This window comes from Eptatretus burgeri, chromosome 6 (genome assembly GCF_056783735.1).
Source record: "Eptatretus burgeri isolate ZD-2024b chromosome 6, Ebu_testis_v1, whole genome shotgun sequence".
Classification (NCBI taxonomy): domain Eukaryota; kingdom Metazoa; phylum Chordata; class Myxini; order Myxiniformes; family Myxinidae; genus Eptatretus; species Eptatretus burgeri.
The window spans coordinates 96,965,543-96,993,166 of record NC_140966.1 but is presented as its reverse complement, the minus strand read 5'-3'; the positions used below and the strand labels follow the sequence as shown (position 1 = coordinate 96,993,166).

The following is a 27,624-nucleotide window of genomic DNA, read 5'->3' as shown; positions in this document are numbered from 1 at the left end:
CCACCTCATCTGTGCATAATTTGCGCAATTTTCAACATGGTTGAGAAAAATCTCTGAGAGAGAAACATGCAATGCAGAAACAAACCAACTATGCACACAATTGTCACCCTGTCCAAAGATGGCCCAACCAGTCTGCAATACCATTTTTAACCTTCAAATACCATCACACTTAACAGAAGAGGACAGTGATCACAGACTACAACGTCACAGTTTCAACATGGATCCTAAATGAATCGGGGCCAGGGGTTCAGGTACCAAAGCATACCATGTTTGCTCTGCTCCAGAAGACCCGAGAGACCTTCTACACTTGGGCTGAGACTCCACTGCGGCAGGCGGGACTGAACCTTCTCCTTATGGCTGAGCCCAGGAGATTCACTGAATCCAACTCCATCCCCAGATCCTAGGGCGACACCCACACACAAAGCATACCATGCATTTGTACTCACACTCATGGCTCTGTTGCAGCCTCCACATGCTGCTTCCATTGAGCAATGAAAGGAATTTTAAAGCCCAAAAATGTGAACAGTCTCGCTCCTCGTTTACATAAATGACCTCGCCGATGCTCTGGAAAACCCTCTTCCTTTTTGCAAACAAATCCCACATTGTGTCGTACAGGACCCCCATCCATCTGCTCGGCAGACAGCATCTGAGTCTCTCTCTGTAGATCTGATAAATTGAACATGTCTTTAAATCCTGAAAAATCCCCCAGTATCACCCTATCGCTCGAGAAAGACAGTCAAACTAACCCACCGACATATTTTTCCTTGGTCATCCACTTGAAGAGGTTGTCTCTTCAAATTCGCAGCCTTCTCATCGGCCATGACCTTTCCTGGGTATATGACATCGCAAAGATAGCCTCCAAAGGAAACCGCAGACCGAACATTCTCCGTTGATCAATGCCTTACCTTGAAAAATCAGTGACTCAGTCGACAAGACCTTTATCTGAAGATAATCGGGTCGTGCTCTCCATTATGGGCATGAACCCCACCATCATGTCTCTCCTGGATTCTTGGGACTCCAAAGTTCTCAATTATTGGAATCTCCTGCAATGAGGCTGAAGCACAGGGTCTGTTGCTTTCATCGCAGGCAAGTCAATCGACTCGTTTTCTAGAGTCTATTGTCCGAAATGCTCCCTGTCCTATGGCCCTTCCTATTAACTCCAGGATGTATGGGTTCTTCCACCCCGTCCTGGTTGAACCTCCAAAATTCACACTGACTGCACACCAACACTTTTATTACTCACTTCTGTCTATGGAACCACCTTACCGAGAGGGGCTGTTATATCGCTCTTCCCTTCAGAGCTTCAAAAGTGAGTGGTGCACAATCCTCTTGCATCCCCAAATTCTAACCAATGATCTTTATTATGACGAGAAACCTTTCCTCGCCCAACCATCTCAATTGCCAGCTGCAATGTTTCTTTAATCACTGTCATTTTTTCCTGTTCATTTACACCACTGTCAGCTCTACCTTGCTATTCCATGAGCCTGAAGCTGCAAAAAACCCTAAAAGGGAGGGTAGAAAGGTGCAGCAACAGAAGTCATGACATTGTGAAACATGAAGAACCAGAACGTTCAAGTTTGAATCGGTTTTTGATGGAGAATTTTGCCAATTCTTAACTATCCTGACGTTCCATTGAGAAGCTAGAGAAAATTGACAAATTAGGTAATGTGACCACACACAACCGGGTAGGAGATGAAACACTCACCGATCGGATAGCCCGAGTAAAGGCCACCACAAGGCAGTTCCTTAGACTGCAAGTCTGCGAGACTGGTGGGTGGAACAGGTCCATGGTTGTGTGGCCCACCTCCATGATGCTGCTTACTTTGTGGGAATGATGAAAATCGTTGCTGCTGCATCTGCTGAATGTTCAAGTTGCGTGCCTATGAAACATGAAGAACCAGAAATTTAAGTAATCGTGGACCAGGGATGTTTGTGACGTTAAAAAAAAATTAAAAAAAAATTAAATTAAAACTCGAAGGGCACTCGGTGGAGCGCACACCTCCGCCGGTAATGCCTGACCATGAGAACAAAACATTTTTGAGATATCACGCTATTTATCGTTTTTGAGCCCTATCTCTCAACGGTGAAGAATCACTTAAAATTCCAGTAGTTGGATCCGGATCCGGATCTTCACTGAAATCAAATCATTTCTTCCTTGTCGCACACCCAACCTGTCCACCAAGTTTCATCCGAATCTGTCCACAACTTTTTGAGATATTGTGCTATATATTAGTTTAGCCCTATCCTTCAATGGTGAAGAATCACTTAAAATATCAGATCCAGGTGTGGATCCAGATCTTCACCAAAATCTCATCAGTTCATTCGTGTCACACACCGAACCTGTCCACAAAATTTCATTCGGATCCGTCCACAACTTTATGAGATATCCTGCACACAGACAAACAAACAAAGGGGTGAAAACATAACCTCCTTCACCTTTGGTGGTGGGGGTAATGAAAAAATACCCCCAAGCGGGAGTGCCGGTCATCTCTGCCAGAGGTCGACAGAAGCAAAATCAAATTAGGGGCATCGATAATCGATTCCATGGCTCATGGATCTGGTCGTAGAATGCAGATTGCCAGAACAGTCGGTCACTTCAAATAAATGATGGAGACACTTTTCTCAATAAGTGATCCTGCCAACAGCAGGTGCGTTTTAATGCTAATTTATGTGATACCTGGGGTTCCACGAAATGGTCGGTAATACGGGAATTGTGGAATGTGATTATGATCGACCGTGTTATAAACTCTCTCTAAAATGATCAGGCACGCGGGTAGCCAGCAGCCGACTTGCATCACAATACTTGAAGATTGCAATGAACTGTAGATTTATCTCAAATGCATCAGTAATTATTAACTACGGTAATACAAGCATAAAAACAGCTCCGCAAAGCGGGCGTAACCCCTCAGCCCATGCATTGTAAAAGGAAGCAGTGATATCACGATGATGCAGTCAGTTAGAGCACGTTGGACGTCATATCGAAAATCAATCAGACTTCAAGATGGCTACCGTGGCGGCTCGTGAAAATTGCAGCGTGCCCATTTTCGAAAGGAACCTTCCTCTACTCAACCCCAACACACCCTGCAAAAATTAATTTAATCGGACAAGGCTTTCTCGAAATCGACGGAAACCAAAAGTTGACAGACGGACGCCCGGACGGACGGACGGACGCCCGGACAACGCCTGTGACGACAATACCCCTTTTTCAGTCCAATTCGGGCTGAGGGGTAAAAAAAAAAATGGCTCGTGTTGTTCTTGATAATAGTCTATATAATAGTATTTGAATCACTAATAACATTTGATCTCTCTTGATAAATGAGGGAGGAGATACGATTTGAAGTCGATGATTTTCGCAACTTTGACAGCTTCGTGACCTTGATCTCGAACGACCTTGAAAGTTATATCGTTGTGCAAAACTCATCGACCTCTATCCACTCCACAATTGGTTTGATTGTGGATGTACGGACGGACGGACGGACAGACTTTGAGACTGGCTTTATTAGGTCATCTCGACTGAGATGATAGAGATGACCTAAAAAACGGCATAAATAAAGTTGTTTTTAATGCAGAAATATATTTGATGGTGGTTTCAATACTAAATAAACCAAGCAGTACAGATTTGGCCAGTATTGTTAACATCGCGCTGAAGCCAGGTCACTCACCTGTTCATGCTGGTGCCGGAGCGAGGCATTCCGCTGCTGAGAAAATTGCTGCTGTTGCAACAAAATTCGCTGCTGAGCCTGAGGGGAAAAAGGTCAAAGGTAATCACACTTTCAAGAAACATCTCATCACAAAAATTCTCAACCCAAGGAAACCCCCATCACAGAGTACACGAGTGCCGCACCAGCTGCAGCTGGGCCAACTGGCTGAACACCATTTGTGGCGAAGTAATAGGTGGTTGTAACAGCAGTGGATTCAGGCTCCCAGTTTTGGCAGCGTACTGCAGGAGCTGGGCTGGTGCCATCTGCTGGAAGGTACAATCACATTCATTTTGGAAAAACAGAAAGTGCAAGAGGCATTCAACAACATGGGGACTTAAACTCCTGGCGAGAATAGCTAAACTCCCTCTGCAATTATTGATCGTCAAAATTTGTGGGTAATGAACGTTTTCGTAAAAGGTACTGTGTCAAGATGCAATTCAAACAGCTCAGAATCATCTCAGCAGAGTGCAGACCAACGTAAGCATACAAATGGTACAACCAATCACAGGCAAAGCATACAAATTGCCAGCCACATTCAAAACCCATCGACAGAAGCAAAACGTCTTGGCAAAGCAAGTCAACGAGTGGCTCGGTGTCAAAACAGGCATCGGAAGATGCACAAACTGATGAAAGCATGAATTTAAGTGACACTGCAACAAGCTATTTAAACCCTGAAGAAAAAAAAAAACATGAAAAAGAAATCAGATTGCAGACCCTCACCAGGATTTGTTTTGTGTGGTGTATTGTGCACGGCGTTTGTGGACTGGTGTGCTACGTAATTAATGAGACACATACGAACTGCCACTTTATAACTGCTGGCAGCGATGACCGGGTACCAAGACGCCCCGCTTTGATCGGACACCTGATGCTGACCCATGTCGTTTATTATTATTATTATTATTATTCAATTGAATTTAAAATGGAATTAAAATAAATTCAATTTGAATCAAATGGAAGACCAAATCGGTACAGTCCCGCATTCGAGGACTGTAATCAGAAGGACCCAGAACAAGCAAAAAGGAAAGATGACATCATCAGGAGGAACCTGGATAAGATTTGGGTTTCAGAAGCTTCCACTTTACCCTCAAACCCATGCTGGCACAGCCAAGTGAGCCTGATTAAAAATTAATACTAATAATAATAATAAAAATAAATAAATAATTCTGGCAACCAGACCATGTGTCCGATCAGGTTGAAATTTAAAACATATAATCCACATCACTACGACATCATAATTGTGAAGTTTCACGTCGATAGATTCAGCGGTTCAAGAGGAGGAATTAAATTTTTTTTTTTTTGCTCAATCCAATGGGGCTGCCAGACCGTGTGACATCAATTATTAATGAATACCTAAGTATCCCGAAGGCTTTGGGAATATTTGTGTGAAGTTCCCCTCGATCTGTCCGGCAGTTCTGGAGAAGAAGATTTTTGATAGGTTTTAGGGTAAATACAATATGGCTGCCAAACCATGTGACCGACGTGATATGGGTGAACCTTTTGTTCCTCATGGATGGGCAGTCATATGTGTAGTTTTGCCTCGATCTGTTCAGCCACTTCAGAGAAGAAGATTCTTGAAGGTTTAAAAAAAAACAAAAACAAAAAAAACAATATGGCTGCCGAATCACATGACCGATGATATCAAAAAAATTTCTGTGGACCATTTTATCCCGATATCACGCTCAAATTTTTTTATTCTGATCTGATGTCACGTTCTACATATGGAATTATGATGTCATAACGAAGGCACCTATGATGTCATTAAAAAAAATCACAATCCCCATGAGGAGTACTTTCAATCAGATGAAAATTGAGGATTTTAAGTGAATTTAATTAAAGTCAATCAGATGAAAATTGAGGGTTTCAGAAACTAAAAAGTTGTTGACCTGTGGCCTATGATGACCTTTTGACATCAAAAAGAAACAGGATTCTGTCAGACCACCAAGTCCACCATTTGGTGAAGTTTCGTTAAGATGGGTTGAAAAATTGTGATCTGCAAGCGATTCGAGGTGAGTGGACAGATAAACAAACAAACAAACGGAGGTGATCAACATACTCGTCAACATTTGTTTGTTTTTTTTGGCCAAATAACAAACGAACCCAAATGCAATACCCTCTCCTTCGGTGAGGGTAACTATTACGGTTCATACACAATAGAACTTGCACGCGACACGAACAACACCAAGGGTGAAATGCATGTGGTGCTCGAGGTACCTGTGGAGATAAAAAAGGCAGCTGGCCACGCAAAGCTGAAGGAGAAAGACCAAAGTACATCCCAGGGGGTGGTTGGCGCTGCTGTTGCTGCTGCATGCCATGTGAGAAGCCCCCAGGATTATTATTCTGCAGACAGAGGACAAATCAGATGGGTACGGATGGTCAAACTTGTGGTCCCTTCTTTTGGGTGAGGGAACATCCATCATGTTCAAAGTCCTCCAAGGTGTTGCAAAATAAGAAAAAAAAATTAACACCTATATACAGGTAGTGGACCAAAAACAAAAACAAACAAACAAAAAAAAAACAACATAAAATCACTCAGTGAGGCGTTGAGCCACCACGTCCGGACAGTGCGGCCTGTATACGCCGTGGCAGAGCCCACCGGCGTCTGGAATTCTGCAGGAGGGATGAGGCACCATTCTTTGACGAGAACGTCAATCAACTCACACCTGTTTGACGGAGGTGGAAAATGCTGTCTCGGACATCATTCCAGAATATCCCATAAATGCTCGATTGGGTTCAGATCTGATGACTGAGAAGGCCATGACGTATGGATAACATCAGTGCCATGCTCATCAAACCATTGGGCGATCACACGTGCTCTGTGGATGGGGGCATTTGGGAGGGATCTCCTCTTGCAGAAATGCTCGCCATAATTAGAGGAAACCAGGCCTGTGCAGCATTTCTATACTCGACTCAAAGCATGCTGGGATGTCATTTGCTCAATTAACACAGGGGCCACACCTGTGTGGAAGCCGTTGCTTGGTGTCCCTCATTGACCCAGGAGTTTCAATTAATTTTTGTCCACTATCTGTAGATTACATAACCAGCAAAACAATCCAAGGGAATTTGGCATTTTGACTTTGGCCTTCACAGAGACTGACAAAAAAAAAAATGTAAAATGCAACAACAAAAACTAAAAACAGCAATTGGAGATGGCAGACCCTTGACAGGAATTGTTTTGAGAGGTGCATTTTGTGTGGCAAAAAAGGGTCGAGAGGTAGATGGTAGAAGAGGGACGTCAAGGTCTCGCTATCGGAACATTACACCCACCAGTCGTATTTACCAATATAACTTATTATGAAAACGCCAACATGGAGGTAGATTGCAATATCCACTGATTATGGATGGCAAACATCTAGGTTCACACATTTGCCTCAGGAATAACAATTGCATCTCACAACCAAGATGCGGCCATGGTAAAAGCTATGGTCACGACACCTGAATTATTGTTACATTCATGACAAGTTTCTTCCCTGCGCCTCTTTCACCGCTACCACTGTCCCTGATCTTCACTCTGTCCAAAATACCCGTCCAGCTACTACTCAATCACCCTTTCCGAGAAACCCTCCCAACCAATCGCCATGCCGCCTCCTTTTCCTGCACTGCCTCTCCTTGGCACAGCATTACAAGTAGCATTACCGACCATCAACTTGAAACAATTTGAGTCATGAGTGGATCATCCAGGTCCCTTCCCCCATGGCGAGACCCAAACAAACCAATATTTTCTGACGTCAGACCATTTTACTGTGAATATGGTTGGGAGGTTGCGTTACTTTGAAGGACATGTCAGATGTCAAGCTTCTTTGATGGAGATCAAAAAAATTGTATTGACTGTTGAGCAGTACATTGAAGAAGATTCATACTTTAGAGTACTGTGTATAGAAAAATGCGAGACAAATAAAGTTTCGTCAACGGTATGATACTTCTCATGAAGGCGAGTTGAAAGAACTTTTGGGATGACCCTCGTCTGCTGATACAAGTATTACCAAGGAGGACTAAAGTCTGAACCAAACAATAAAATAGCAGTCGTGGGGAGAACAAGTATTTAAAATGGAACGGTACTCTTCGACATCATGATGTCGACCGATATGCCTCCGCCCACATTATTACATCATTAAACATACTTGTACCAAGTACGATTTAAATCCCTGAATGCAGATTCAAAATATTAAATAATTCTGGGTGCCAGACCATGCGTCCTATCAGCTTGAAATATAAAACATATATTCCCCATGACTCCTAGATCATAATTCCGACATTTCACGTCGATTAAGCGGTTCAAGAGAAATAATTTTTTAAAAAGATTTTTATTCAATCCAATGTTCCTGCCGGACCATGTGACATTAATTATTCATTCACAACCTGGTGTCCCCAAGGCTTGGGGAACACGAGGGGGAAGTTCCCCTCAAACTGTCAAGCCGTTCTGGAGAAGATTTTTAAGGGTTTATTCTTAAAAGGGTTTTTTAAGGGTCAAAAAAAAAAAAATCATAGCTGCCAAACCATGTGACCTACGACGTCATAGGTGGAGAAATTTTGGTTCCTCGTGGATAGGTGATCATACCTGTAAAATTTCACCTCCATCTGGTCAGCCGTTTTGGAGAAAATGATTTTTGAAGGTTTTCATGATTTCAAAAATAAAAAAAAATAAAAAAAAGGTTGCCCAACCACATGACCGATGACATCGTAATCATCTCCAAAACATTCTACATGAGTAGTCGCACCGAAGGTGAAAATTTCATGTCAATCGGATAGGCGGTTCGAGAGAAAACAGAGAAAACTAGCACGGACGGACATTCTCGATCACTTTAAGACGAGTAGCAAAATTAAGTCCACAAACATCTTGAGCACAAAGCAGTACCAGACAGCTTTCATTCAGTAATTGTGGAGGTTGTCAAATAATAGCAACAACTTATGAAAAAAAAAAAAACACGAAAGTAGAGAACACAGTTGGGATTGGAGGCACAAGTCACCAAATGCAGACAAAGAGGAGGAAATGCGGGGAATAAACCACTCGATCCAACACAAAACACCAGCAAATCAGAAAACAAAGTGCAGTGCTTTACAGAAGGGGATATTCATCGACAGTGTAAGGACAAAATAAATAGAGTGCATCCCAAAATGGAGAAGCGGAAGGTCATGGACGAAACCTAATTTGAATGAGATGAATTGGGGGTGCAAGGCCAAAGTTTACGGCTTGTTCATGGACCCAAGAGCCTGAGTGGGTGGGGAGAAACTGCACCGCAAGACGCACCTTCTCCAGGAAATGAGCACGATCGAGGGAAGCGTCACGGCCTCTGCTACCCCAAGCCAAGCCGTTGAGGTCACCCGACAGATTTCGCCGATCATGATCAGCCTTTTGCAAGGCCCCTGACGTGGGAAGAAAGTGAAACCATCGGGGTTATATAAACAATGGATCAATTTACGAATGAAGGAAACATTTTTGGGAATTTCACAATTGTCAAGTCAGTCCACAAAGCAAACAAACAAAAAATTCATGACAATCACAACAAAGTTACTTACCTCTTCATAAGTAACTTTCACACCCTCTAAGCTGGCTCGCCTGAGTTTGAATCCCAACCCAGCTACAATAAAGCCGTCACCATGGTGTTTCACCGGCAGGGCAATTCATCAATGCGTGCGCCATTCCCCAGGTGGACATTAAAAATGGGAATTCTGTCTGCCGGCAGACATTAAAGGTCCCATGGTATCCTTTTCATCTTTCAGTGCATCTTCACACCAAGGGTAGAATCCAAAACCGTTTTCAATCTTTCACCATAACTCGCTGAAGGGCCCATCCACACCAAGCACTTTAGTGCTGTTCTTCTCTATCAGCTCATATAACCATGTTTTGTGATAGTTGCATTATTTAACAAGAACAGCACTCATTGGAGTGCATCGGCTCTTCACTCACCCATTCATTCTCAAGAAAAATGCCATCGTTAACTGAACGCACCCTATTATGTCACATACACTGCCATTATCCGAAGCTTTCTTGATGGTTCGGATATTTAGCGACCACTTTTGTGCACATCAAGGCTGAATTGCATCAATGAAGATTAATATGAAAATAAATTCAAACTATATTCCCCACGGCTGATCGATCAGACGTATGAAGTTTTGCATCGATCTGTGAAGCAGTTCTGGAGATTTCGTTTTTTTTCTTAAAACGTTTTTATTTTCAATCCAATGTGGTCATCAGACCACGTGACTGATGACGTCATAAATTTAAGTCTTCACCCACATTGGGTGCAGCTCAGATATAAGAAGTTTCACATTTTTTTTGGATCATCATTCTGAATCAACCAATTACAGCTGGATACTTCACTGATGTCATCATTATCACCTGATAGACCGCATGGAGAGTTGCTGACTGCTACTTTCAATCCTTCGACTCAATCCACCGTCGGTCCATTCCAACAACCCCCCCCCCCCCCAACAACCCGCTTCACCAAACCTCAATTCAATAACCTCTCCAATCCTGTCAGTCTTTCTTTCAACCCCACAGTAAATTTACCCTCACCCTTTGGTGCATCTATCTTACTCAACACTCGGTATATACTCATTATTTTGTTTGCCCTAATTAACCATTCATTCATCCCCAACCACTTAGTCACCAACTGTTCATTCATCCTTCACCATGGAGAGACGATCAATCCTTCGTGCCAATCAGATGATCCTCCTCCATTCTTCCTTCCCTGCACTTTCACATTTGTCATGCGGGACAACACTTATAAAGTACGAAATAAATGGCAACAATTCTCCCACAGAAGTCCAGTACAAACTACATCTCGCGTGCATGCTTCAGTATGCATCGTACAATGAAATGTTTCACACGAGGGATGGAGCCTTGGGGCCTGTTGATGCTTGAAGGGTGTCGCAAGTGCGTCTCAGTCTGCCTGTTCGAGAACGCCTGCCAGAGTGCGGCTCGTGCTGGACCGTGACCTCGGGGCACGGTACAGTTCCCGGGGTGTCACACAGCTCCATACACACACACTTCCAACACTCTATCGCCCATCTTTCCCATCCTGACAATATTTGGCACAATGCAACCCCACATGGTGGCACAAGGTAAGAGGGGAGTCGCCCCCAAATTAGATTCTGCATTTTTCCCCATCAGTTCTTCTCGTCTCTTTTCTTCCAGGATTGAATGATGGCCATATTGTTTTTTTTTCGTCTAAGTCTGACAAAGGGGAATACGTATGAGAGGCAAGTCTGCTTTTCTGTGCATTTTGCTTGTAAATACTTTCAGACCCTGCAATTCACGGATTTGCTATTCACAGACGACGCATGTCAAAGTGTCACCTGCTTCGACATTCTTGCTTTGCATAGTCGTGGTTTCTTCTTCTTCTTCTTCTTCTTCTTCTTCTTCTCATTGTTAACACTTCAGGACTGGACTCCTATATCCATCTGGGAAATTGGAAATCAGCCAACAATCACAGAATTATATTTAAAAAGGTGCAAAACCAGATACCCTTAACTACCACCCAATTAGCTCACTTCCAATCATCAGCAAGGTCATGCAATCCATCATTGGAGTTTACATTAAATCATTCCTTTTCTCCAACAGCCTCTCAGATCATGAAATCGGATCCAGACCTGGTCACGACCTTGGACATGCTGCTTCTTCTCTCCCAACAATGGTGGAGACCCTCAATATCAGACATGAAGTCAGAGCCGTCTCTTTGGATATATCTCGAGCTTTTGATAGTCTGGCATCCTGCCTTTCTCGGCAAACTCTTGGCCTATGGAATCCAAGGCCAACTCCACTCTTGGATGACTGACTTCCTCCACTATCGTAGATAATATGGCTCTCAACGTGGCTCTCATGTGGCTCTCAACGGAACCGATCACCTCCTCTCCCCTTCAAGGCTGGAGTACCCCCAAGGCAGTGTTCTCGTCCCCATATTATTCCGCATCGTCATCAATGATCTCACCGACTCTGGAAAATCCTCTATCTCTTTGCTGATGACTCCACTCTCTGCGGTGACATCTCATTCTTTTGACAATCAGGCAGGCAGCAGCCTCTTCCCTCTCAGACATTGACAAAAATCACAAACTGGTCAAACACAATTTTGCTAATGCATCCATATCATCCACCCTTTGCCGTCTCCCTTACCCTTCATCGTTATCTGCATCCCTTGTTTGTCAGTCTCGATCTACTTTCTCCCTCCACCCTGCTGTTGGTGTTTCCCTTCTTTCCTGCTGTTCCCTTTGCTATGTTGTGTTCCGAATTGTTTTGCACAATTGCTCTTCCAGAAATCAAGACTTTGCTAAAATATGTATACATGAATAAATTAAATAAATAATGCTCCGACATTTGCCGCATTTTTCAGGAATGTATCCCCTGTGAATAGTGGGGTCCATCAGTCTGTGTTCAACGATTACTTGCTTGTGTGCATAAATAAACAGTTCTTGTATTTTTCAATCTGCTCGGTTGTACTTTCTTCCATCGATTTGACAAAGTGCGTATCTAATAGATGCAAAGTTTTTGCCACCCCCTCCAATTGGCTTCGCGGGTGAGCCAGCGCTGCACCCACTGTCCTGCTTAGCAGTAATAAGCACTTGGGTGCACGCTGAGGGAATGGACCCGAGCTCAGGTCGTTGTACCAATGAGTAGGTAACGCGGCTGTGGACGTGAGAACCTTGCTCAGTGCAATTCCTTTTGCCAGCGTCTGCAGCACATGGCGGCGGGTAGCATCAGTAGCTGAGGGTGCAGCTGTGCCGCTGATGCACTGCCCTCATTTGCAGTGCGCACTGGTACTCATTTCGCCGACCTCAGAAGGCCGACAGGCTGAATCAACCCCACCTGGTGTTATTTCAACGGATAAAACAAGGGCTCGAACTCAGGACCCTAAGATCCCAAGCCAGCCACCCGAACCACGAAGCAAACAACAGACTTCACCGGCGCCTGCGATTGCGAAACAACCGGTTGGACCGCAGACGTATCCGTGGTTGGTGGCCTCAAGGTCAGTTGTGGCGGCGGGTCCAAGTACACACCTCGTGAGCCTCACACATGTGCCGATTCCGCATAAATACGATAGGCAAGGTTGTTCGTCTTTGTGCAATCTTCCTCTTTCATACACTTCGGTCAGTCAAGCTTCTTCAGTCCTTCAACACATTATTTAGGCCAACGATAATACTTTGTCACAATATGCAGGGATAGCCAAAAAGGAAAATAATAATAATAATAATAATAATAATAATAATGATAAAATGTGCAAGTGATTTGGTTTTTCAGATTTGGTTCTCACATGACAAGACACACAATACAGCCTGGACTCAGTCTTGCTATCAGACAGGAATATGCACTTTTACAAGGAAAAAAATAGCCCCATCTGCTGGTTCAGGGTCAATATGTAATGAAAACAAGGCTTGTACATAGTTTAAATGTACTGATAAAGGTTATGTCCACGAATGTCAGTGTCTGCAGAAGACAGACCACTGTGTGGAAGAATTTCAGGACGTCACAGATGAACTGCATCACATTTTGTATACCAAGTATTCAAACGGTAATCTATTCAATCAGATATCATAATTGTCCATACATAACTGATGCTCACAAGTTGCAGTAGTTCACATAACAGCGAAATGAAAGTCAACGTTGAGCAAGTGCAAGGTTAAGCAACATGAGGAACTCGACTTTACTCACCAAGAGCGAGCTCAACATTTAGGTTGCTGCCTCGTAAGGCCTCCTCAGCTACTTCCCGCTGTGGAGCAACACATCAAATCAGAAAACAGTCAACAACCTTGGGAGAAAGCAAGGTGGTTGTAAAGTACCTATTTTGACACCCCTGCACATCTCAAGGTCAATTGTATCACAAAGTTAAACATCATTCTGTCATCATGTTCCATAACATAAAAAGTTATGTCCAGTTCGCTTCGGCCAAAGTCACATTCGCTCTACGGCGAGGATACGGCGGCCATACGCCCTCTGAATTGACAGAAACTTGCGGCGGCCGCAGAGTCTCTGCGGTGGCCTCAGGGTGGCCCTACGCCGTTTGGCTATCTTTTACATGCCGTAGGGGTCGTCGTGGAATTATAACGCGGAGTTATAACTTTTTTCATTTCTACGTTCGCCGTAGCAATTCGACAAGCCGAAAAAAAAAAAACTGGGAAAAAAAATAAATGAACCCACTCGTTACCGTCCGTCTGGCCGCATGTTCGCCTTCGGGCCCCCCTGCGGTCACCTTGAGGCTACCTTGCGTCTGCCTTGAAAATTCTATGACCGCCGCAGGGCCCCCTTCAGGTCACCGTGCGACATCAAATCAAAGACCGTACGGCAACCCCACGTTTTCGGTCTCCACAATTTCTAAATATGCAGTGCGGCTACCCGAAAAATAAAAACATATGTGACTGCTACATTGTGTGACCGTGGAAATACTGCGGCCGCCATATAATTGCTAGTGGCCGTAGATTTTGGATACCCCACGGCCGCCGTGGCAAATGTGACTAAGGCCTGAGTAATGCTTCACTCCATTTCCAAGCTTTTCATGTCACTGCAGAATCCTGTCATCATTTTGGCAGCCACAACCTTTGTATTAACAATGAAAGATTCAGTCACAGAGAAGCAGGCTGCCGGGCATTTATGCAGGCCCTGATTATTGGACAGCATAAATGAGATGCATGCAGTAGCCCTACCGGGAAACCCATCTCAGCGAGTTGCCTGATGAGTCTGTTGACACCCTCGTCCTGTTTGCTCGGCAGTTTCCCTGTGCCCTGAAAGCACGAGACAGTACTTAGAGAGAGAGAGAGAGACATGAACTGACATTTTCAGCACAAAGAGCAAGCATCTGAGCAAAAAGAACTAATTAACTGTGTTCAGTGATGATGGCCACAAATCACAACTTTTTTTGATGGCAAAAAATAAAATAAAATAAAATAAACCTCGATTTGGTGATTCTTAGTCCATTTGTCTACGAGAATGTCGACAATGAGGTCTCGATGCAAATGAAACACAAAAGCAATTTTGAAATTAGTCATTTCAGGATCAGCATGACCAAAATGAAAGGCCCCCAAAATAAATAAATATACCAATTGACAATGCAGAGCAAAGCCACAGTGAGCGAGCACGACCTACCTTGTGCGAGTGTCTGCGAGGGTGTTGTGCCCAGCTTGAGAGTCCGTTTTCATGCGGCGATGGCAACCCATTCCACGAGCCATTATCTCCAATGTCATCACCTGACCAGCCATTTCGCCGGCATGGCACGTCTGTCCCTGCCGGCCACAGGTCAAAAGCTTTGCACATACATGTGTGTTGCAATGATTTTGAGCAATATGATCAAAACGACAAAAAAAAAAAAAAATTCACATGAAAGGAGAGCATATGAAAGGAAACAGAAAATTGGAAAAGAATACACAATACCTGTCCGGAATGAGAGTACTGTGCAAATTTGCAGGTGATCAATTTGCTCAGCTAAATCTCACGACCTTGTTGGCAAACATGTCGCCAACTTTGCTGAATGAAGCAATCGTTTCTTTGTTTAAACGGCCTGTGGCGTTTTCATTTCAGAAAACAAACATTGACCCATGACCCCCAAACACCCATGACATAGTCCAAGTTTGTACTGTGCAGAGCTCTCGGAAAGGATGACTACATTTGAGAAAATAAGTAAATGAATAGAATTTGACGAGAATGCGTCGATGGATATCCCTCCGTCTATGTTAGAGGTCAACACAGCTCTGCTTGATCTTAATTAAAGGTCACATGAGTGCGAGAGAGACACAGACAGAGAGACAGAGAGAAAGAGGTACAGCAACAGAGGCTTCCAACTCAACTTATGGTCTTGAAAAAAATTATTTTCAATGGTCACTCGACCTTTTCAACCCAAAATCGAATTGGTTCCTATTTATATTACAATGCATACTTATGCCAAGTTTGCTCAAAATCCCTTCAGTGGTTCACAAGTTTCGCAGTTACATAAAACAACAACAAAAAACAACACCAACATAAGGACAGCTAGAGGACAACGTGAAAACAACACCTCTGGACTTCGGAGGCACACAACAATTAGATCAAAACAAGTAAATTAGACATAAAATGTCATAGCCCCAGTTGTTTCAGTAATTTTGCTGTACGGAGTTAAAGGACGAGCCCATATTTATGTGCAACTAAAATGTCTGCCAGTCTCCCATCTTTGATCAGATCACAAAATAAAGTGAGGTACTCGTGTATGCCAACACGTACTGTGCTTGTGCCAAGTTTGAACAAAATCGGACCGTGCATGTCTGAGAAATGGTTGGGTACACATTTAAGTAATAAAATGGCCACCAGTCAACCATATCGGATCTGTTATCGAAAAAAAAATGTGTAAGCAATCATTCATTATTTGTGTGCCAAGTCTGAACGACATCGGTAAATGAACGTCTGGGAATAGGTCGAGGACGTGTTCGATACCGGTTTTTGGGGGTTCTTTGCAAGTAAAATGGCCGCCAGTCGGCCATCTTTGATCACATCGCAAAACAAAATCATGTGCATACATATACCATCATGTGTTGCCTTTGTGCCACGTACTAATAAAAATTGGTCCGTACATGTCCGAGATATGGTAGCGGACACACGAAAAATTGAGATCAAGCCCAACGGGAGCGAATAATCCAGATGAGGATTTCAATTTTTCATGTCCATAAATAAGGACAGGAGTTTGCATGATGGGTTGGAGCTCCTATTTCAAAGTACTCAACAAGGCCAAAGATTAATTCATGATTGACAATAAAACGGTGAAATGCGAGACAAAGTAAAATATCTGGAAAAACTACAAAAGTGGTTTACCTTTTATTGAATATCAGTAAGTGAGGAAAGGGGGGGGGAGGGGTCAGGGCAGGATAAATTCCAGAGTGAGTTAACAGATAGTACGATTTTGTTGTATCAAGATTTGGGATTTTGCTACAATGTCAATGTGAGTACAATCAGACTGTGTGAACCTGTATGTCTGTTCCTTATGGAATCCAACATGGCTTGGGCGACCTCAACCAAATTTTGCAATCACACTTTGTATACCGAGTGTCCAGTCACGGGCATTAGATAAAACAACCCCTGCCTGCGAGTGCGAGGAGACGTGCGATTTTCACCAGCACACGTGGAACAGTCGAAGTGGTTGAACCGCCGATGCCTGCCGGAGGGAGGGGGATTTTGATGACACAATTTGTCGATTTGTTTTGGTTGCTAATCTCGTCGCGAAACAACACTTTTCCCTCGCATTTCTTGTGAACCAAAAGCTTGTGAATATGCAAGGTACTTGGACTGCGACTATTAATCATCTGGCAATTTGTGCATTAAGATCATAAAGCCTTTGTGGAAGATGGTGACAAATCAGAGCTGGAAATACAAACAGACTACAAGCGATAATTTTGTGGCACAAACCAGCACACCGGATTTACTGGTAAATAACCATTAAAGCACAATATGAAAAGGAAGCCGTTGCGTCCCGATCAATCGCGTCTCCATGCGGAGATTGGGAATACAGTTTCAACTGGTTCCAACAAAACACGCAATCACAGGTCACAGTCCATGTTCAATATATTTTTTGAGCAGAGTTCACGTTTGCAATTGCCGAGGTGCGCACATAAACAGCAGCGATGTTGTTCTCAGGCTTGTTTGGTGTTGGCTGAACCTGGGAAACTCCACCAACAGTCCACTGAGCCAGTGTTACCTCTGAAGTTGTTTTTTTTTTTTTTAAATATATGAGAGATATTTCGACATTTCAACAGGCTAATATAGATAACTGTATATTTTCAGAATATGTTTGTGAATTTTGCTTCGAATAAACTTTAACAGAAATCTATTCCAAGGACATGAATTAAAAAAAATATTAAAACATTCGGAACACTTTGGGAATAAGATTGAATGGGTATTTTTTGTGTGTGTGTGAATCTGACAGACGTTATGCATTTGTTTGTTTGTCTGTGAGCAGGATATGTCAAAAAGTTTGGGACAAATTCGGACGAAACTTGTTGACAAGGACGAATAGATTCGATTTTGGGGAAGATCCAAATTCGGATACAAGATTTTTTTTTCAAAGTGATTCTTCACCATTGAGAGATCTGGCCCAAAAGACGATATTTCAAAGCGTTGTGGATGGATTTGGATGAAACTTTGGTGGATGACTTGGGTAGTTGACAAGAACAAGACGATAAGATTTTGGTAAAGGTACACATGTAGATCCAGCTCCTCAATGGGATACAAAACATAAACTGTTGAGCTTTGGCAGAGGTACGTGCTCTCTCGAGTGCAGTTCTATTTAAAATATCAAATTGGATGCTTCGTGTGTCGATATTTATGACGAAAGACTTTACATTTCTGGAAAAAAAAGGGTTCTTTGCCGTAACACACAAAGCCACCTGCGTTTGACTGTCTTTTTGAACAAACTTTGCAAGAACAAGTCAGGTTAAGCAAATAGTTTCAACCATTCATTTGCCACCATTTCAGAGTGTAGCAACAAGTTCCGTTTCATCATTAACCCTATTCATCGAACAAACAAACAAAAAAACATTCATCAGATAAAAACGGCAACCGTTTTTAATCAAATTTGAGAACAAAGGGCGACATCAAATCTTCTCCTGAGCCACTTTGGCGCTGTGGGTACCACATGCTTCACAAAGGCATGCACAAGATTTTGCCTTCGATTAAAAGAAGTTTTCCAAAGAAACTTTATTATTTTTTTTTTTTTCATCGAGAAATCTCCCACACAAAATTCTCTCCTGAAGGAGAATATACAAGAATATGGGTATTAAACAGACAGACAGACACAAGATTAAACCTTAACTGGAATTAGAATGACAAAATATTTTATTTGGGCCACACACAAAGGTGAAGGGATAAAAGGGTGTGAGGTTATTTTGTTTAATAAAAGAAAAAGAAAAAAAAAGTCAATAACCATGTTTTTTAAAAAACAGAATAAAACACATTTTCAGGATTACACAAAGTGGTTGACAATTATCCCAAGGAAGTAACTAGGACCTTCATGGGACAGGGTTGGGGGGTGGGGGGGAGGACTATCTGAAGCAGAGAAAGGCAGAGGGCACAAGAACAGAAAGGGGCAGTAGAATACGGAGACCACCGATATGTCTGTGAAGTAACTGAGGCACAAAAGAAAAACAAAACAAAAGCCTGGAAGCATGATGCCACTTACCAGAACTAGAAATCGGAGAGCGAAGTGGCCGAGTAGTTGCCTGGACAGAATGTCCGGCGCTCGCTTCTCTGTCGCGGGGGCGACGACCGCCACTTTCCCAAGTGCTCGAACCAGAGGTGTAGGTACTCGGGTCTCCCCACACAGCAGTTCCGTTGTCCACCTGCACAGTCTTAGATGAAGGCTCTTCCCAGCCAGATGCTGCACTTTCCCCATCATTGGGCACCGTTGGCATCGGTCCTCCAATCCAGCCACCCTTAGGCTGAGAGGCTTGTTCAGATCCACTCCAAACATTATCAGCTCCAGACCCCACCCAGCCATCTGTGTTGCCAGATTTTCTGCCACATTGTTCACCCCAACTACCAGCGCTGGGTCTGCTTCGGCTTGTCGAATTATCACCCCACAAAGTGCCACGTGCAGAAGATGGTCCCTCACTGCCTGGACCATCTCCAGTCCAGCCCTCAGTCTCTTTCCTCCCATCTTTATCTCGCCACCCACGTACTGGTTCACAACGCGGTGCCGCCACATCACCCCAAGAATCTGTTCGGCCGCCTTTATTATTTATGTGCTGCTGGTTCCACCCGGGACCAACACTCTTGGACCCAGTCCATGTTTGCAAAGGCTGCGAGGACTCATTCCAGCCAGTAGAATTAGTAGCTTTATGAGAGTCGCTCCAACTCCCAACTTTCTGTCCATCTGTGCCAAATTCAGAATCCCACATTCCAACACTTCCCTTTGCGCCTCGTTTGTGCTCACCTCCTAAGCCATCGTTGTGTCGTGACCCATTATACCAACTTTTTTCATCCTCCCAACCTCCTCCACCAACACCCCAGGTCTGTTGTGTCCTGGGCCTGTCCACCCAGTGGTGTTGTTGCTTCGTTGACCCCCCTTCACCACCCCAGTTTCCACTTGAACCATGTCGGTTCATGTCCTTTCCAGCATTATCCCATGACCTTGGTCTCCCAGGAGACTCAACATCCCAGCAAGTGTGCTGCTGCACAGGGGTATGACCCCACCCAGCATTTGACAAAACCCGAGGATCCAAGTCCTTCCTGCTGAGCCAACTCTGCATCACTTTCTGAAGATCAGGTTTTGAAGGTGGTTCACCACGCCGTACACCACGTACACTATAGCTACCACCACGCTGACTATTATGACCTCCCACCCCATCCCCACTTTCACTGCTCCCCACACTACCTGAAGAACCAACATTGCCCCAACAACTATCATTTGATTGCTGCTCCCCAGAACTGCTCCCTTGTACCTCAGAGCTTGATTTGTTATCCATGGCTGCACAAGCTTGTTGCGGTACATCTTTATCAGATCCTTTAGTTTCAGGCACCTGCACACAGTTATTTGGAAGACATGACCCCAAGTTCCCACCAGCCCCATTATCCCACGTCCAGTTCACCCCATTCACAGCAGCTTGCCTTCCATCTCCAGATGCTTGCCGTGCACCTGACATTGCGCTTTGCTCCCTTCTTTTTCCTTCCCTGCTATTGCTTTGGTTCCCAGGCCCTGGTTGACCCTCTTCCACACAAACTCCAGAATTTACCTTTGGTTTAATTAGGCCATCAGTCTCCATAGCTCCAAAGGTGTGTTCCTCCCCAAAACAGTTGTCTGCATTTGGTCCTTCAGACTGCCCAAGGCCTCTTGATATGTCCATCATCGAAGTTACTTCCAGAGACTCCTTTGTGTGGCCATTTGATGCTTTAATTTTGATGACCGTCCCTTCAGCAGCTCTGACCTCCAAAGACTTCTCACAATCTTGAAAACCAAGGTTTGACGCCAAGTTGGTTTGGGCGATTTGTGGCCTCCAGCAGCCCCACAACCCCTCTGCTGGCTTATCTTCTTTGTCCTTTTCAACATCAATATCATTCATGTTGCATCCCATGTTTCCACCATCATCGCTGGTCACCTGCAAGCTTGGCCAAACTTCCTTGGCATCCTCAACTTCAGCATCTGCCCGATTTGAATCTGGAATAATAAACATCACGCACACCAACAATAATTAGTCAAACTTATGACCATCATGATCATCCAATGTACATTGTACATGTCTAATGATGAGCTATGATTTAAAATAAATAAATAAAAATAAGGATTTATAGTCAAGAATGAAGAAAATTTGGCAAAATAATAAAGTTTTAGCTTGAAAGTTGTGCAGTCGCAGGATGGAAGAATAGCCACAGAAAAAAAAGAAAGCTGCTGCTGACACGTGATTTAGATTCCTCTGGATTTGGTAAAGTTTGGTCGAATTAAAGACACCAGGATTACATTCATAATATGCCACACAGGCAAGTCCATGCTCAAAACATGGGATGGAGTTACTCAAGCAAGATGGTAGCACTGTACTAGTTATTACCTCCGTCCACCTTTTTTTTTTTTCACCCGTCTGTCTGTGAGCAGGATATCTCAAAAAGTTATGGTTGGATTCGGAAGACATTTGGTGGAAAGATTGGGTGTGAGACAAGGCCAAAATGATTCCATTTTGATTCAGATTCGAATGCAGATCCGGCCCATCAGTTGATACAAAACGTAAACTATTCAGCCTGGAGAAGGTATGCACTCTTCCAAGTGCTGTTCTAGTTGGCAATGTCTTCACATGATGCTGAAGTTACCCTTAGCAACACAACCAACTATGAAATAGAATAAGGTTATCAGCTTAATTTTAGAAAAGCATTTATCAGTTATCTCAAAATGTGTTTCCACAGTGCAACCTTTTCACTTCTATTTCAACTAGTTGACATAAAATCATTCTTCATCTCCAAAAGCCTCATCTCAGATCATCAATTCAGATTCAGACATGATTACTCTACCTTGGACATGCTGCTAATACTCTCCCAACAATGGAAGAGGCCCACAATATCCGACATGCGATCAGGGCCATATCTCTGGACATACCTCAAGCTTTTAATACAGTTTGGCATCCTGCCCTGCTCTCCAAACTGTCTGCCTATGGAATTCAAGGCCAACTCCACTCTTGGATTACTGGCTTCCTCCCCTCTTGTAAACATCATGTGGCTCTCAATTGAACCCTTTCATCCCTTCTCCCTGTCGAGGATGGAGTACCCCAAAGCAGTGTTCTCGGGCCCATATTATTCCTACTCTTCATCAATGATCTCACAAACTCTGGAAAACACCATCTCTTTGCTTATGACTCCACTCTCTACTGTGACACCTCTCATCCTCCGAACAGACAGGAGGCAGCCTATTCCTTCTCCTCAGACCTTGACAAAAAAAAATAATCACAAACTGGTCAAAAACAATTTTGCTTATGTATCCATATTATCAATCCTTTGCGTTATCCCTTTCCCCGAATCATTACCTGCGTCCCGGTTTTCCGTCTCAGACTACTTTCTCCCTCCGCCCTGCTGTTGGCGTTTCCCATTTCTTCTGCTGTTCCCTTTATGTTGTGTCCTGATTTGTTCTGTGTAATTGCTCTTCCACGAGCCAAGACCATGTTAAAAAATAAAAAATAAAATAAAAGAATTTTAAACAATGCCCCGACATTCGTGGCATTTTTCAGGAACGTATCCCCCCCCCCCCACTAATAGCGGGGTGCAACAGTATTTTAAAAAACAAAACGGTTAAATTGATCAAGGAGGAAGAAACTACCACATTTTCATTCAAGTGATAAGAGCATGTATAAAAATAAGATTTCAGGAACTGCAATTGGTTCTTCACTACATGTGGAGAAGATATCGAAATGTGGAGGAAAAGCAAAATGATGCGTGGTTCCTAAGTGTTAGCAAGGCGAAACATTGAACGAAACAAATTCAACAAGGTTCTAGGTTTTCAATCGAGGCAGATGATACGATGCTCAATCAAAGTGAACACATGGGAGCAGATAAATTACTGCAAGGTGAAGAGGAAAAAAAAAAAAAAAAAAAATGTACAAGGCAGCCAAAGAAAGAGCAAAGTTAGAAATAGCACCGTTTCATCGATGGCAAGCAAACTTTGGCACCTTTGTCATTTTACATTTCGATTTGTTTGCCTCACTTGACAGAAAAATGTTTTTGACAAATTAATATCAATGCATCAAGGAAGGGGTAGTGTCGATATGCATCGGTAGACAGAAATATAAAGTTTTATCAACTGCAATGCCACACACGAATGTTAGCCGTCATGACGAGAAAAGTAAAGCTGCCATTTCGGGGGTGAGGCTGTCGAAGAAACAAGTACAGACACAGGACAACACCCGAAACGTGATCTTTACTCCACATCCCACAATGGTGAGCATGTCCTTGTTCACTCTGGTTTTGGAGAATTTATGGTCATACATCCATCGAGGAGCTTGAAAACGAAATCGAGCAATAATCACAAGTCGTAAAGTCACCACCTTCTTCCCTGCTGGTCTTGCTTTGCCCTGTGCTTGCAGTGCTGAAACAGCTGGCATCAACTGCAGGAGGAGACTCTCCATTGAGACCGGAAACCTGTGCAGAACATCATTTGGCACCATCAACTCAATGGCACACAAAATGCACATTTTAAATCCAAACTTGAAGAGACAAAATCTCAAAAGGCACAGCCAGTCTGCGTCCGCTTTGTACAAGAAACTAAATTTGACAAAAACAGCTTTAAAAATTAAATCAATGAATAAAATTTAAATTGTATGAGTGTACTCCATATTCTCATAATAAAGGCTTGTTGAAAACTTGACAAAAGCTCAAATTTTAAGTTCAGGTTCAGGGAATGTTTCCACTTGTTGGCCGAATCTGCCGCTGCGCTTCAACCTCATTCAAGATAAGTTTTCCGAACCGGATTTGCTGCGTTTTTCTGTTATGTCTTATCCCATTTTGTGTGTTAAATCGTACCTTGTTGTGCTACATTTGTCAAATTCCTTTTCATGGTGTTCAAGGCCCACTTTAACAACTCCTTGGCTTGCAACTGTGAAAATTCTGGGTCCTTTTTTTTAATATACAATGTCAAGGCTCATATAAGAGTGAACACACAATGTATAACAAGGGGATTAGGAAACAAGAGGGACTGGAGAGGGAAGCACAAAACAGTGGGGAATAGACACATGGGGAGATCTGTGGAAGGGGGAGAGATGGGATGGGGTACACGGGGAAAAAAAAGATGGACATTACAGGGACTTTCAGGAAGGAAAGCAGGGAATATGAAGGAGGTGGGTTTGGTGTGGATTAACGGGGGTAGAAAAGATCGAGATTTTAGATAGGGGAAGATAAACGATGGTGGTGAACAGCGACTTTGAAGACCTGGAGGGAAGAGTGCGATTGAAGAGTGCATGGGAATTTGTTCCAACGGTGGGGAAAAAAAAAAAAAAGAGGAATGAAAGAATGAAGGTGAGCAGTGACTCGATTTTGGTAGTTCAACCAGAAGGGGGTTGTGGACGGACCTTGAGCGCCTTGCGGAAATATGGGCAGGACAGATAGCAGACAGAGCAAGGGGGGGGGCAAGGCTGGAGAGGAGGCAGTAGAAAACAAAGACCACCGACCTGCCTGTGGTGAGAGTGAGAGACCCAAACATTCAGCCTCATCACGGGAGATACTAATGATCTTGAATGCCTTGGTTTCCAGAGCGTGAAGCCGAGAAAGGTGAGACAGGAGCACCAGCCCAATAGGGAGAGCAGTACTCCATCAGGGTGCAAATGAAAGCTTTGTACATGGTCAGGAGCAAGGTGTGCCAAGGAAGGACTTTGCACGACGAAGGATGCCCAGTCGGTCACTGTCTTTTGAGGACAACTTGGAGACGTGGTTTTCGCAGAAAAGATTATGACAGATCGTGAGGCCCAAAAGTTTGAATGAAAGGACTTCAAGAGGATTGATGAGAAATCAGATTGGGGGGGGGGGGGGGGAGGGGGTTCCAGACAGCACACACAGTGTGAGATTTGTTCGGATTGAGACATGTTCCACATGTTGGACCTGCTTGTGATTTAATCCAGATCTGCAGAGAACGAAGGAGCTGCTGCTTGCCGATCTGAGGGATGACAGATGCCGCAGAGGGTGGAGTCATCAGCAAAGAGATATCGAGGATTTCCAAAGAGTCGGAAAGATGATTGATGAAAATGACAAAAATCACAGTCTCCATTGAAGGTCATGGGTCTTGCAGCAGCACAATGACCCCAAACACACTTCAAAAAGTACCCAGGAAAGGTTGAAGACTAAACGCTGGACTGTTCTGAAGTGGCCAGCAATGAGTCCAGGTCTAAATCCCATTGAACAACTGTGGGCAGATCTGAAAACAGCAGTTCGGAGAAGGCACCCTTCACATCTGGGAGAACTGGAGCAGTTTACACAAGAAGAGTGGGCCAAACCACCAGTAGAGAGGTGCCGGAAGCTCATTATGGCTATAGGAAGTGCTTGACTGTAGTTATTTTGTCCAAAGGCTGTGCTACAAAATATTAAGTCGAGGGTGTCAATAATTTTGCCAATGCCATTTCTTTTTATTTACTGATTTCAAGGGATATATTAAGTTCTGAATAAAATATAAAGGTTCTGTAATATCAACAGTGAAATAAAGAATTGTGGAGACCAAATACTTTTGTCAATTTCAACTTATTTTGAGAAAATTGTGAGTTATTTGAAAAAAGTGCAAGGGTGCCAATATTTTTGGCCATGACTGTATAGATAGATAGCTTATTGTGGCGTTTCGTGGGGGCACACCTCGTATTTAAACGTTCGCTGTACAATTCTAAGAAAATACACGACAAATGGTCAAAAAGGAGAATTTAAACAAAGCAAGAGCCCCTGACTGCCATGCAAGTAAAATAAATAAATTAATAAAAACCCAGAAGATATTCATGATACCTTTGTTCATGGTTTACAGTAAAAGGAATTTATTAAGTGAAAGCGCAAATTATCTTGGAGCTGCACAAAAACTATTTTTTTTCAGCTTGTCATTGAATTTGACAAGGAGATCAAGAAAACTCACGTGTGGGAATTTGGCATACAATTAAAAATCTTAAAATCCATATTGGGTCATTTTTTGAACAGGGGAGGGGGGTGGGGGTGGGGGGAGGTGATGGGCGATCTTTGCAGCACAAGTCACACGTCCAAAGCAGCCAAAAACAACATTTACACCACAACATGAGCATATTGGCAGAAGAAATGAAAATAAATAAATAAATAAATAATAGATAGTGCACTTTAAATGCATCACAAGCATTTACAAAAACAATGGCTTGGTGTGGCAGTGAAAGTAAAAACACAGAAAGTGAATTAGTGAAGGCAAACCTGCGTCGTCGTGGGAAAGGGCTGACCCCGTTTCAACACCTGCTTCTGTTCGTGCTGCCTGAACCGTGGGGGAACCTCACGGGGTGGGTAACGACCACCTTGCAGTGCTGCCGCCATCGCTGCGGCTGCTTGTTGGTGCAAGGCCTGCAACGGTTGTGGTTGCGGTTGTGATACAGCAGGGGATGGGGAGCACATCGCGTTCACGGGAACTCCTCGGCGAAGCCCTCCATTGTTGCTAGCAGCAAGACTGGAAGTAGCCAACGTAGGCTGCATGGGTGGAGCTGAGCTGCCTCGAGGAATGTCCAGGCCTTGCCATGCAAAGCAGAAACAAATACAGGAATAAGGACAAGAAGATGGAGTTGAAAAGAATCGAAGAGGTGGGATGAAACCATTTCTTGTGAGATTCTATTGATTTGATGCTGCATGTGTTCATATTGCAAAATAAGCGGCTGCATTGTGTCAAGTGCAGCTGAAAACCTGGCTGAAGTAAAATGGTTGTTCAATTCGATACATGGCTTCAGAAAGAATACCACAGATAAGAAAGCATACACGAATCTACTACAATACGATATGAAGAGTTTTCACACTGTGAAGCCTGTATCCAACGAAAATAAGCAATTTGGCATCTGTCTGTCTGAACATGCGTTAAACATTTGATCGTTACTTATCCAATCAAAACCAAGCTCGTCAGAGGTCTGGGGAGGGGTGGCGGGGGGCGGGGTCACACATCAGAGGTTGTCGCGATACATTTCACCCCCTCCCCCAATGGGATGTTCTGGTGGAGAAACACCTTATCGTGGCATTTATTGCTGCAATTGTGCCGTTTTCATCCCCCTCACAGCTGTAATTGCTGTCAAAAGGGCTTCCACCAAGTATTAACTGAGTGGGGAGGATTCTGATCCATCCAAGATATTCTAATTTTGTATTTTTAATTCATTTTCTGAAATTTGTTTTTCCACTTGGAAGTTGTGGGTCACAATGTGTAAATAAAGGTGGAAAAATCCTGATTTAATGCAATTTAATTCCAGGCGATAAGGAGAAAAAAAAAAAAAGGTGAAAATTTTGAAAGGGGGTGTAGACTTTCTAGAGGTACTGTATGTGGACTGTGTATGGATTGTTTACGACTTCCATCTTTGGCCTCAATTTCTCCCAGTCACGGCTTCAAGTGTGACGTGCGACATTACACCACCCTTACACAGCCCAATTGCAACCTGAATTTGATGCATAATCTCATTTCTAACAGTCGCGAGCATTGTTTAATACTCACTTGAGGTGATATTTTGAGAAAATTGGACATATACATGTATATCTACACAAGGGCGGTGCCTAGGCTAAGAGTTGCTGGTCCACAAACCGACCAGCCGCAACACTAAAACCACAAATTAATCAATTGCATCCAATGATGGAATAATAATAATTATAAAAATACACCTGAGCGGGTTTGACAGTCAGCTCGGATACAAAACTTGATGCAACCGAGTGTTAATCAACCTCAGCGACGATGAAAAGTGAAAACAGAATTTAAATTGAACTTAAAATAACCGTGCAAAGCCGTGTTGAAGTCAGTGGACCTCGTGTTGCCCAGTAAACAGGGACAGACGACAC

The 27,624-nt window shown here is 43.5% G+C and overlaps 1 protein-coding gene across 3 annotated transcripts in view; it reads right to left on the bottom strand.

Annotated features, from left to right (window-relative positions):
- The window catches only part of LOC147025407 (trinucleotide repeat-containing gene 6C protein-like), a 59,625-nt gene that overhangs the window by 31,001 nt on the left and 1,000 nt on the right, over nt 1-27,624 (bottom strand). For 2 of the 3 annotated variants that reach the window (XM_085886379.1, XM_085886377.1), the window contains 12 exons: nt 26,020-26,327; nt 23,163-23,256; nt 18,824-20,797; nt 14,773-14,909; nt 14,334-14,411; nt 13,345-13,402; nt 8,947-9,062; nt 5,913-6,038; nt 3,845-3,967; nt 3,663-3,740; nt 1,706-1,880; nt 266-400 (listed from right to left, as the gene is read on the bottom strand). In XM_085886379.1, coding sequence (XP_085742505.1) covers nt 266-400; nt 1,706-1,880; nt 3,663-3,740; nt 3,845-3,967; nt 5,913-6,038; nt 8,947-9,062; nt 13,345-13,402; nt 14,334-14,411; nt 14,773-14,909; nt 18,824-20,797; nt 23,163-23,256; nt 26,020-26,292 — 3,367 coding nt within the window. In that variant the 5' untranslated portion in view covers nt 26,293-26,327. Of the gene's footprint in view, nt 1-265; nt 401-1,705; nt 1,881-3,662; nt 3,741-3,844; nt 3,968-5,912; nt 6,039-8,946; nt 9,063-13,344; nt 13,403-14,333; nt 14,412-14,772; nt 14,910-18,823; nt 20,798-23,162; nt 23,257-26,019; nt 26,328-27,624 lie in introns of those variants that run through there. The other variant, XM_085886378.1, reaches the window with a different exon arrangement.